This window comes from Delphinus delphis, chromosome 3, assembly GCF_949987515.2.
Source record: "Delphinus delphis chromosome 3, mDelDel1.2, whole genome shotgun sequence".
NCBI lineage: Eukaryota > Metazoa > Chordata > Mammalia > Artiodactyla > Delphinidae > Delphinus > Delphinus delphis.
The window spans coordinates 12,331,805-12,343,879 of record NC_082685.1 but is presented as its reverse complement, the minus strand read 5'-3'; the positions used below and the strand labels follow the sequence as shown (position 1 = coordinate 12,343,879).

General features: G+C 53.9%; 1 protein-coding gene across 12 annotated transcripts in view; it reads left to right on the top strand.

Moving 5' to 3' along the window:
• Nucleotides 1-12,075, top strand: part of GATAD2A (GATA zinc finger domain containing 2A) — a 101,308-nt gene that overhangs the window by 77,117 nt on the left and 12,116 nt on the right. For 11 of the 12 annotated variants that reach the window (XM_060007968.1, XM_060007973.1, XM_060007972.1 and 8 more), the window contains 5 exons: nt 7,884-8,016; nt 8,119-8,250; nt 10,088-10,177; nt 11,169-11,300; nt 11,450-11,617. In XM_060007968.1, coding sequence (XP_059863951.1) covers nt 7,884-8,016; nt 8,119-8,250; nt 10,088-10,177; nt 11,169-11,300; nt 11,450-11,617 — 655 coding nt within the window. The remainder of the gene's footprint in view (nt 1-7,883; nt 8,017-8,118; nt 8,251-10,087; nt 10,178-11,168; nt 11,301-11,449; nt 11,618-12,075) is intronic. The other variant, XM_060007971.1, reaches the window with a different exon arrangement.

Here is a 12,075-nt window from a genome sequence, read left to right as displayed (position 1 = left end):
CCCTGGTCACACTTGCTCTCTTCCTTTCTTCCGAGATGTTCGGCTGTTGCCATGGCAGGGTGGGCCATAATGGAGTCCCAGAGAGATAGCCGGACCTGGAGTCTCCAGGAAGAATTATGGCTGGGTTTCAAAAATCCTGTCCCAGCTGCTCACCTCCATGGCCTCTGTGGCCTAGAAGCAAAATGTATTCTGACTTCCTGGCCCCCACAAAGCAGGCTCTGGGCTTTTGTCTTGACATCCCAGCCAACAGGGTGTCAAGTTACAGTGCTGGGAGAAGTGGTAATGGATGCCAAGAAGGGAGTCGAGGGGGAATTGGGGGAATTGCGCAGGGGAGCCCAGGGAGCCGAGGGAGCTGAGGGGCTGGGGCTGGCGGGAAGCAGGTGGGCTCTGGGGGGCGCGGCAGGGACCAGGCACCCGTCAGTGCCTACCAACCCCAAGGGCAAGCAAGTGTTCGGCTTTGGGGCGCACCTGTGTCTGCATGCAGCGGTTCCCTTTCTAATCACATCGGGTGTGTCTGAGTGGATGGGGCCCCTTGGGAAAGGAGGGTGGGGTGTCATGGGGTCCCAGTGAGCAGCTCCCATGCCCAAACGGCTGTGAAAGATCCCAGTGGTGTGTGTCTGCGGAGATGCCCAATATGCAACTGGGAACTGCCAGTGAAATGTTACCAGGTAGTAGGACTAACCTGGGAACTGGTGATAAACGTCGTATTTTTCTCTCTTTAGGACGTTTCTAGAAGTATTTCTGGAATGGGAGTGCTCATTGGATTAAGTACATGGAATTGCTTTCCAGCGTTGACTCAGACACCACTCCCGGTAGTGCCTGAAGCCGCTGGTAGTGGCTCCCAGACCTGAGGATGGCCCCCTCCTCTCCTGTGGGACCTTCTGTATATACACCCCCTTTTCTTTGTTGGGCAGCTCTGTGCTCCTGCTGGGCAGTCCTAGAGCTATGCTCCAATCCCTTCCCAAGTCTGCATCTGCCCCGGGCAGCCTCTGTGTGCAGAGAAGTACTGCTGGTCCTTTTGGGGGGATTTGAGGTTCAGCAGGGATGGTTACTTGAGTAAACCTTTTCTTTCCCACCTTCTCTCTCCCAGGGTACTGTAGCGTCTAGAGTAGGTGGCCTTGTTGAGTCTGAGGGAGGTCATGGCATTATAGTGGCGTAGGCCAGCTCGCTGGGGGCAGAGCTGGGCTGCCGGCCCCATTAGTTTAGTGGTTTAAAGTAACTGTATTGGTGTAGCATCATCTGTCAGGTCTGCTGGTTCCAGCTGGGTGCAGCTTCTTGGGTTCTCATCTTTGTAGTCCCACGTCAGCTGGATTGGGTGTCCCCAGTGGCTTGGTTACTCATGTGGGATGGCTGGGCCCATCTCTGTGTCTGTGTCTGTGACCCTCTTTGCAAGCAGCTAGTTTGGCATCCTACTCTGGGGTGGTCTCTCAGAGCAAATGTTCCAAGGGCCCAAGCACAAGCTTTTTTTTTTAATTATTATTTTTTAATTAATTAGTTTTTATTTATTTATTTATATTTGGCTGTGTTGGGTCTTTGTTGCTGCGTGCGGGCTTTCTCTAGCTGCGGTGAGCAGGGGGGCTACTCTTCGTTGTGGTGAGCAGGCTTCTCATTGCAGTGGCTTCTCTTGTTGCGGAGCACAGGCTCTAGGTGTGCGGGCTCAGCAGTTGTGGCTCGCGGGCTCTAGAGCGCAGGCTCAGTAGTTGCGGCGCACGGGCTTAGTTGCTCCGCGGCATGCAGGACCTTCCCGGACCAGGGCCTGAACCTGTGTCCCCTGCACTGGCAGGCGGATTCTTAACCACTGTGCCACCAGGGAAGTCACAAGCACAAGCTTTTGAGGCTGTGACCTTGCTTCAAAAGCTTGCATCGTTGCTTCCTCTATGTTCCTCACTCCTGGCCTCAGAGAGTGAGCCACAGAACTAACCCAGATCCTGGGGATAGGACCGGACACGAGGACGTGAGCATGGGGAGGCATGGATCACTTGGAATGAGCTACCTCCACGGTGCTCTTCAGGACTGAATGGATGGCCTCGTAAGGGTGTAGTGCGGTGGTCCTGTGTACAGGGTTTTGTCAACCAGGTGTATTAGGACTCCTCCTTAACATCCACCAGAGTCCTGGACTCATAGGTTAGGAGTTGGACTTCCAGGGCCTAGTGCTTGACAAGACATAATGACACAGAATTCAGAAATCCTTTTTTTTTTTTGCGGCACGCGGGCCTCTCACTGCCGTGGCCTCTCCCACCGCAGAGCACAGGCTCTGGACGCGCAGGCTCAGCGGCCATGGCTCACGGGCCCAGCTGCTCCGCGGCATGTGGGATCCTCCCGGACCGGGGCACAAACCCGTGTTCCCCGCATTGGCAGGCAGACTCTCAACCACTGCACCACCAGGGAAGCCCCAGAAATCCTTTTAAGTGAGTTTGCACATCCTTTACCAGTGCAGCATCTGTGTGCGTGTGGAAAGAGCTGCTCACATGTGCGAGGTGATCGGTCAGTCTACAGGCATTGCAGATTCCTTGTGAACTCATAGGCCCCATCCTGGAACCAGGTGCAGGGAAGAGGAGGAGGTAGGTGCACACCAGCTGTGTCATCTGAGCACCCACAGAGCAGGCCCAATCTCTGTCTTCACCGGGTTTGAGAATATTCACGTGTTACCCAATTGACTGCTGTGTGCCGAGTTGACCTTCACAACAAGCAGCCCCTTACTGCCTCAGGAGAGGTTGGGGCCTGAACTGCCCTGATGGCCTCCTACGGCATCCGAGCCTCCTTGGCACTGAGGTCTCACCTCACGCAGTAAACCCCACCCAGTGGGGCAGGAATTACTGTCCCCATCCTTGTAGGGGGCACAGAGGGGGAAGTGTCCTACCCTGGGCTTCTCACTTGCAAGAGGCAGAACCAAGTGAGAGGTTTTGTAAGGGTGTGACTCTCCCCCTCCCCTCAGTGTGTGTAGGCTTGGTGCACAGTGCCTGCTCTGGGAGGAAGCCCTGTGGCCTGTCCACCACCCAGCATGGCACTAGGAGGAGGGTCCTGTCCCTCTGGCTCTGGGGAGGTGGGAAGCCCTTTGCTTGTCGGGCCACCTTAGGAGCATCCTGGCCCTCACCGGGAGCTGTAGGGCCCCAGCATTGTGGAGATGGCTCCAGGTGGGACCATGGCTCCCTGGCTGCTATGCCTGTGGTGACCTCTGGCCCCAGCCCTGGGTGGGGGAACCCGCCTATCAAATGCGCAATGACAGCATTACCCTGGGAGGCTGTGGGAGGGTGAACTGAGCCAGCGCAGGGCTGCCATAATGGCACCTTGTAGGAGGGCAAGGCACTTTCTTGGATAGTTTGCTGAGGTGAGGGTGAGTGAGCTGGTCTCTGTCAGGGGAGTGCCTCTGCTCAGGCTTGTGGTGCCCTTGAGTGGAAGCTCCCAGAGTTTTGCCCTGAGCTCCCTGCCTCGAAGATGGACAGTTAGAGGCAGGGCGAAGAAGGCTGCCCCAGACATGCACGCTGTTGCGGGGGCGGGTCCCGTGAGCACAGTGGGGTAGTGCTGACCACGGTCCCAGGGCGGGGCTTGGCCAGCCGGGGCCTTTTCTGAGGGCACAGGTGGTTTGAAGCGCATCTTGAAGTGTGAGTTGGGCCTCACAAGGGAGATGAGAAATATGACGGAGGAACATTCCTTGGAGGGGATGGTGGTGAAGGTGGGAGGAGCTCACGACAGGACGTACATGTGAGCAGCAACTTGGAGTTCAGGGGCTGAGGGCTGGAGAGGCTGTGGGCCTGGGAGGGCCGAATGGGCTCTAGAGGGAGGAATGCCCTGGGGGAGGGTCTGGTGGGGCCAAGACTAATGTTTGCTGAAACTGGCGCTGGGTCTGGAAAAGCCTCTCCCCCGCACCTGCCATACCCAGCAAACAGCAACCACCTGCCCCTCCCTGCCCAGCCAGGCCCAAAAGATGAGGGGAAGAGGGAGGGTTCTATCAGGGAGTAGTTGGCCACCAGCGCTGCTGTCTTCCCTGGGTTAGCCCTGAGGAGCAGTTTGTTGTCCCCAGGCCTCATTTGGCCCACCCTCGTCCCCGGCTTCCCTAGTGTGTGCAGGCATCTTAGGGATCTTATAAAAGTGCAGGCTTTGATCAAGCAGGTCTGGGGTAGTAACGTGCCTTGGTGAAGCTGCTCTGCTGCTCAGTGGGCTGAGGCAGGTGGTGGTCCACTCCCATCTGCCCCTCCCCCTCCTGGTTTTGTGTCTGCCCATCCTGGTCGACCCTAAGGATGGAACTGCTTTTATCCAGGGGTTTCTCCCCACTACCTGACAAAGCACCTGCTTCTTAGGTTGGCTTTCAGCAAATTGGAGTGAGTGAGTGAGTAAATGAATGAGTGTGGATCAAGTGTGCCTTCCCCAGACATCAGGCAGGCCCATATTGAGAACAGCAAAGGTCAGAGCTGCATTCCCTTGAGACTGCTTCCCCTGGCACAGGCCAGTGAGACACTAAATATTAACCTCACACTGACTGCTAATTGGTTAGCAGCTGGGATGGTAGTCTGGTGCTGTGAATGGAGGGATCTTGTCATGAGTTAAGTTTATAATCCCTGCCTTCCCTTTAGGAAACTTGGTGAAAGTTCTGGGCAGGTAACAGAACTCTGTTTAGCCACGGCCGGTATACAGGGGAGGAGGTAGTGAGACCATTTTTGCTAACAGCCTAGCCTGCTTCCAGGGATTTTTGTCGGTCATGTAAAATCTCTTCTGATCATAATTTTTTTTAATTTGACTGAGCCAGGTCTCAGTTGCAGCATGTGGGATCTTTAGTTGCAGCATGTGGGATCTAGTTCCCTAACCAGGGATTGAACCTGGCCCCCCTGCATTGGTAGCGTGGAGTCTTAGCCACTGGACCACCAGGGAAGTCCCCGGATCATAATATTTTATATAAGCGTTCCCAAGATGGGCAGGATAGGCTTAATGAATTTGCCCTGAAATCATATAGCTTCTAAATAAACTTGGTGCCCAGGCAGCTGCCCTGAATTGAGGCAGTACACCTGGCCACTACAACTGTTCCCCTGGCATGTTCGGCTAGATTTCCTCTGCTTTGTTCTCCTGGCCTAAATGGTTTTATAATTTAAAATACGTTTTAAAAAAAGAATGCCCACAATAATTTTGAGCCTTTGTCAAATGCGTGTTCTTTTCCCTGAATTAAAAGAACCCTCTGGGAAAGTAATGAGAGCCTTGAAGCACCTTTGCTTTAAAATTGAACTTAGGAAAGTTTTTCATCTTGGAAACTAGCGGGGCTGGTGACCCTTCTGTGTTTGGAAGAGGTGACTCAGGTCCCTGTAACAATCGAACGGGCCGGCACCACACAGGAAATGCCTGCAGCCCGGCAGCCCCAGGGTGAGCTGGCGCCTCCATTTCCTGACAGCACCTGAACCCTACCTCACTTCTCAAAATGAAGGCTGCGTGTCACAAACTGGTTAGAACTGGCTGTTGCCATGGTTTTCACGTTGGAAGGCACAGTTAAAGGGTCACATGACCAAAGAGGGAAATGCCTTTGTCACATGACTTTTTGGTGGCCTGATTAGCATACAGGAAGTTCACTCCCTGCTGGCTGCTGGGATGCTGAGTGATCATTGATGGGAGGTGATGTCATCTCTTGGACGAGTTATTGATTAGTCTCAGTCCAAGATGGGACCTGGGAGTGCTGTGGTCAGAGTGACCATCTCAGGGAGCTTCAGCTTCAACATGGTCCCAGTCCCTAACCCTACCCTCTTCCCTCAGGCAAATTTGAGCTTTATTAGACATCTCACCTTTGGAAGGCGTGCACATCCTCATTGAGGTGATAAAAAGTGATAAATCCCTGCAAGTTACCGTTGTCTCAGAGCGCTCTTGCTCAGGAAGCGCCTGTAGTTTGTAACTCCAGATGTGGTTCTGCCTGGGCTGCTTCTCTGCCCGTGTGTAGCCAGCTGCCTGGGAACCCACCTGGGCTGGGACCAGTGGCTGCACTCCTGTGCTGGAGCCTCGTGTCTGCTTAGTGCCTGTGTGCGTGTCCACAGAACCCGGAATTGGAGCCCCGAGGTCTTTTTTTTTTTTTTTTTTTTTAATATTTTTGGCTTCATCGGGTCTTCGTTGCTGTGCGCGGGCTTTCTCTAGTTGCGGCGAGCGGGGGCTACATTGTGGCACATGGGCTTAGTTGCTCCGCGGCACGTGGGAACTTGCCGGACCGGGGCTCGAACCCATGTCTCCTGCATTGGCAGGTGGATTCTTAACCACTGCGCCACCAGGGAAGTCCCCCCGAGGTCATCTTTAAAGTTGATCTTGGGCAGAGTTGGCAGTCAGCAGGGAGACACGGAGACTTGAAAGTGTGGTGGTTCCTGAATTGCATTGGTTTTTAGTTTGATGAGGCTCTAGTGAGACATCCCGGGTTACTTTATAGACGGCCAGCCAATTTCTGGACTTGAGAACGTGGGCTGCTAACCACAGTGAGGGGATTCTATACCTTGAAATGGAAGCCTTTTTTTGTTCTCTCCTGGTCTCTTTTCTGGAAGACCATCCAGCAGCTGTGCTGGTTAAATCAGGTCAGGTCTGGGATTGTTGAGGTGCAGCAGCCATGCTGCTCTAGGAGGGGCCTGGGGAAGCACACTGCGGGTTGAGGGGCTACGGGAGTTAGGGAATGCAGTATCTGGTCCTCTGTGCCCATCCTTCCCTGAAGACACAGCTCACTCTGGGAATCGAAAGGGCAGTTGAGTGGGCTGTTAAAACACCAGTCCTCCATCTATAACTCTGTCCCCGCTCAGCCGGAAGGAATGGGACAACTTTGAGGTGTTACTCCCAGTTAACTTCATCGAGTTTGTTCTTTGGGCCACAGTGCCACCTAGTGGACACATTCAGTCCTTGGCTGGTTTTCCTGCTGATAGAAGGATTTGATTCCTTCGACACAAATGCTGAGGCCATATCTCAAGGGAAAGTTTATGTTGTGCCCTCAGCAAACAGAGCTGCTTGGTTCGGGACTAAGCACCGTCTCTGGGACCTGTTGGTCCTTATGTGTGGGGTCAGCAATGCCAGAGCAGAAGTCTAGCATCACTAGATGTGCATATATGTCCTAGGGGACTTGGCTGGTAGGGTTGGCGTAAGAGGGCAGAGGGTAATGGGCAGAGGTGGCTGGGAACTAGTTTGTGAGTGGATCAGGTGGGTGGAAAGTACCCAGATCTGTGAGAGAAAATGTTCCATGTTCCAGTCGGTTTCAAAACATGCAGCCACTACTGCCACATTGCCACTGGCAGGGTGAAGAGGCCACGTGTAGCCCAGGAAGGACTATCTAGCAGGCAGCCTTGGCCACCTTGTGAGGTGGTGGCACCCCATGCTGGGGAGCTAGAATGTAGGCCGGCAACATGTGCATCAGCCCCTCTGTCTCCTGGGACGGGCGTGAGGGCTGTTAGCGAGTCTGGGTTTAGCAAAGAAAGGCTGATTTGTGTGGGAGCTGGACGCCCCATCAGGTGGCTTCCAACACGGGCAGGTAGGAGCCCTAGCAAGAGGCCCAAGATTCAGGACCCAGTATTTTTATTCAGTACTGAGCTACATGGTAGAGATAGGAGCCGTGGTGTTTTTCAAAATGACGGTGTCACCTTCAGACACGTAGGCATCCTCAGCCCGGGGGACACAGAAGTGGTTACCAAGAACAGTCCCGGCTTTTGAAGGGCTCAGCCGCAAACTGGCAGATTTGAGTGCCCCGTGGTGAGTGCGGTGAGAGAAGGCAGCCTGGGTGGGCAGGTGGTGGGGAGGTCTGGTGAGGCAGCCCTGCTTGCTGCCACCTTGTTGTGTCTGCGTCTGAATCCAGGCATCTGCGGGGTGTGGGGGTGGGGCTCTAGGGGACGCCGTCCAGCGCAGTCGAGACGCTCTGGTAGTAACCTGTGACTGTTCCTGTTCCACAGTGACATGAAGTCCGAGAGGAGAGCCCCTTCGCCCGACGTGATCGTACTCTCTGACAACGAGCAGCCTGCGAGCCCGAGGGTGAATGGGCTGACCGAGGATGCCTTGAAGGAGACCAGCACTGAGGCCCTCATGGTGAGCCTTGTCCCCATGCTGGGGAACCATCTCGCAGTGGAACAGCCTGTGTTCGCCGGCCCCCAGCTCTCCCCCTCAACCCTTGTTCTCTTGCCCTTGTAGAAAAGCAGTCCTGAAGAACGAGAAAGGATGATTAAGCAACTAAAAGAAGAGTTAAGATTAGAAGAAGCAAAACTCGTTTTATTGAAAAAGTTGCGGCAGAGTCAAATACAAAAGGAAACTACCACCCAGAAGGTATGTGCGCGTCTGTTCCCTCCTCAGTGGTCAGTGAGAGTCGTTTAGAACCAGGGACAGAAAGCCATGGTCATTTCCTTGGCCCACTGCTGCCCCAGGAGCCAGAAAGACTGGTCATGAGGGGTCAGGTTTCCTTAGGGGCATAGGAACAGGGTCTGAATTGGAAATTTGCAGACTCAAGTTCATGTTTTGGATTTAGCTTAGAGGATATCAGAGTACGTTTTGGTCTAGTATGTTCTGGATCTGAGTATGTAAACCTCATTCCCTGTAGACTCCATCAAGGAAATGGAGAGCAGGCATCTTTGACCATGCTGGAAGCACAGCTCTGTCTCAGACCCCTTTTCAGAAAGGCCTTCTGCCCTGTGGATGAATGTTCTGGCCAGCAGGGGCCGCTGTGCTTTTGTGGACAGATTGCTGAATGCCACAGGGTGCACCATAGCCCGGCCCCAGAGCTTCTACTCCTGTTAACCTCCCCTGATGCCTCAGGCTCCTTGTGCTGCTTCTAAATGCACCTTACCATGTAAGGCAAGGTCAAGTATGTTTTGTCCTTTTTTGGTGTCTCATTCTGGGAAGGTTCCTGGTCGGTGACAAAACTACCCTTCCTTATATTCTAACCACTCTCTTAGTGAACCAGAAAGTAAATGCACTTCAGGCAGTACAGTGTGTAGAACATGTGTCCCCTTAAGGGAGCAGGACAGGGGGACGCTCACTGGTCTGACTTGGGGATTTGCTTGAGCACCCACCCCCACCTGGTAAACAAGTGGACCAAGCCTGCCATCTGTTAATATCCCGATGGACAGAGCCTGCTCATTACTTGTTTCCTTGTTGATTGCTTAAGAATTGATGATGTGAACCAAGTCTGTCAGTGTCCCTTCTCTGGTGGAATATGTGACTTTAAGAAGTGCCTGGGGACTTCCCCAGTGGTCCAGTGGTGAAGAATCCTCCTTGCAATGCAGGGGACATGGGTTTGATCCCTAGTCAGGGAACTAAGATCCCACATGCAGCGGGACAACTAGGCCTGTGCACCACAACTACTGAGCTCGCGTGCCTCAACCCTGCATGCTGCGAACCACAGAGCGCACGCGCTCTGGACCCCATGTGCCACAACTAGAGAAGAGAAAACCTACATGCCACAACTAGAGAGAAGCCCCCGGGCCATAATGAAAGGTCCCGCCAACGAAGATCCTGCGTGCCGCAGCTAAGACCCAATGCAGCCAAAAATAAATAAATAAATAAATCTTTTTTGAAAAAAAGAATAAAGTGCCTGGACCCAACATTTTCTCACTAGGGTTGGGATTAACCTAAGCCTGGGGTCCTTCACCTCAGCCTCCACCACCAGCCTTTTTTGTCCCCTGAAGGGCAGAGATGGCACCTGAACCACAGTGGTGCCAAGCACCCCCAGGGTGGGGGGGTAAAGGGTGCTGGAAAATCTGTCCTTTGTTTGTTTATTTTTATTTATTTATTTATCTACCTACCTACCTATCTATCTGTCTATCTGGCTGTGCTGGGTCTTAGTTGTGGCACGCGGGATCTTCGTTGTGGCATGTGGGCTCTTAGGTGCGGCATGCGAGATCTTGTTCCCTGACCAGGAATCAAACCTGGGCCCCCTGCATTGGGAGCCTGGAGTCTTAACCACTGGACCACCAGGGAAATCCCCTTTATCTGTTTCAAACATGTCAGTTCCTGCTGCAAGGAACGTGGCAGGCGGGAAGCAGAACGTTTGAGAGCCTGATGCCTTTTGAAGAGGAAGAAAAGCAGTGCTCTTCTGTCAGAATTACGTGTGGGAGGAGCAGGGTTGGTGACCCTCTCATCTCCTGCATGTCCTGCTCTCTTGCAGCCCGCAGGCTCCACTGGGAGCTCTGTGACGACCCCTCCCCCGCTTGTACGGGGCACCCAGAACATTCCTTCCGGCAAGCCATCACTTCAGGTCAGTGTTCCCTCTGCGTCATGCTCCTGAGCAGCCCTGATCCAGTTTCTGCAAAAGCTCGCTCGTTTCTTCTGATTAGAGGCCGTCTGGTGGGAGCCCAAAAAATAAAGCATGCTTGTGTTCCCATACCCAACCCAGGCCCCTGTTGACATCATAAACAAATCACACAGACTCTCGGAGGGCCCCTCCCATGACCACCCCTAGAGAGACTGGAGAGAGGACCAAGGTTCTAGGCAGACTGGGCTCCCTTCTGCCTGACTCTCTCAGGGCAGTTGGAGGGCCCAGTGGGACCTTGTCCCAGCCCGGCTCACAGCCTCCTCTGCCCACAGGGTGAGATGGGCAGGTCTCCCACTTCCAGCCATAGGACAGAGAGGCCAGGGGCCCACCTCCCCTCAAACAGGCCTGAGCCCCCAGCTCAGACCAGCAGGCGGGTGGTACTGGTCCCAGTTAGCTGGACTCTTGCTGTGGTGGGGCCAGGTTGGCGTGGCTCTTGTCAGAGTCTGTTCCTGGTTCTTTTGTGTTCTGAATAAATAGGCATTTTAGCTTTTATTTTCTCTGCCACCACCCTTTTTTTTTTTGACATTTTAATTTTTCTTTTAATCTTTTTTTTGAAACATCTTTATTGGAGTATAATTGCTTTACAGTGCTGTGTTACTTCCTGCTGTATAACAGAGTGAATCAGCTATATGTATACATATATCCTCATATCCCCTCCCTCTTGCGTCTCCCTCCCACTCTCCCTATCCCACCCCTCTAGGTGGTCACAGAGCCCTGAGCTGATCTCCCTGTGCTATGCGGCCGCTTGCCACTAGCTATCTGTTTTACATTTGGTAGTGCATATATGTCCATGCCACTCTCTCACTTCGTCCAAGCTTGCCCTTCCTTCTCCGCCACCACCTTTTTCTGGGTAATGAGTATGTGCTTTTACAAAAACAGCAAACCTGTTTGTTTAAAAAGTCATGTAAGATCTGAGGGTTGGTGTTGTTGACAGACCTCTTCAACTCGGATGCCTGGCAGTGTCATCCCACCACCCCTGGTCCGTGGCGGGCAGCAGACGTCCTCGAAGTTAGGGCCACAGGCGAGCTCACAGGTCGTCATGCCCCCACTCGTCAGGGGGGCCCAGGTAAGCAGAGTGAGGGCTTAAGGGAAGCCCCAGGCAGCCTCCACCTCTCGAGAATGAGCCTTCCTAGTTCTCAGGTTGGGGGCTCTTTCCCTGTGGCGCCCTCTGTCGTCCCTCTCGTTGACTTGTCTCCCCCCACTACACCCTAACAGCAGATCCACAACATCAGACAACATTCCAGCACAGGGCCACCACCGCTCCTCCTGGCTCCCCGGGCATCTGTGCCCAGTGTGCAAATTCAGGGACAGAGGATCATCCAGCAGGGCCTCATCCGCGTCACCAACGTCCCCAACACTAGTCTGCTCGTCAACATCCCACAGGTGAGGGTCATATGTGTGCCCCGCAGCTGCCCCTCTGATGGCCCACAGTCCTGGGACCCAGTCATGTCTCCAGGGTGGCTTGGCGTGACTTGCCTGCTTCCTTGGAGCCAGGTGAGGTCTTGGATAATCCAGCCCCGCAGACAGTGTTACTGTAGCTCCTTGGAGCTAGTTGGTGCATGAAGGTCGTGGGCAGGAGTCTTACGTTGCCAACTGCCATCTAGCAGAGGTGGATAGCTGCCGAGAGTGGGAGGGGTGGAGATCTGAGCTGACATAGGGAAGGCTCAGGGTGGGGCACCAGAGCGCTCCGCACCCTCCCCCTCTATAGGCACAAACGTGCGGAGAAGGTCTGCAAATGTCCTTTCAGCACCAGGGCATCTATTCTTAGCCACGCATCCCTTCACCTCCATACAGAGCCTCTGAAATGGGGAGGGTTTGTCGCCACCCAACAGAGCGGGGAA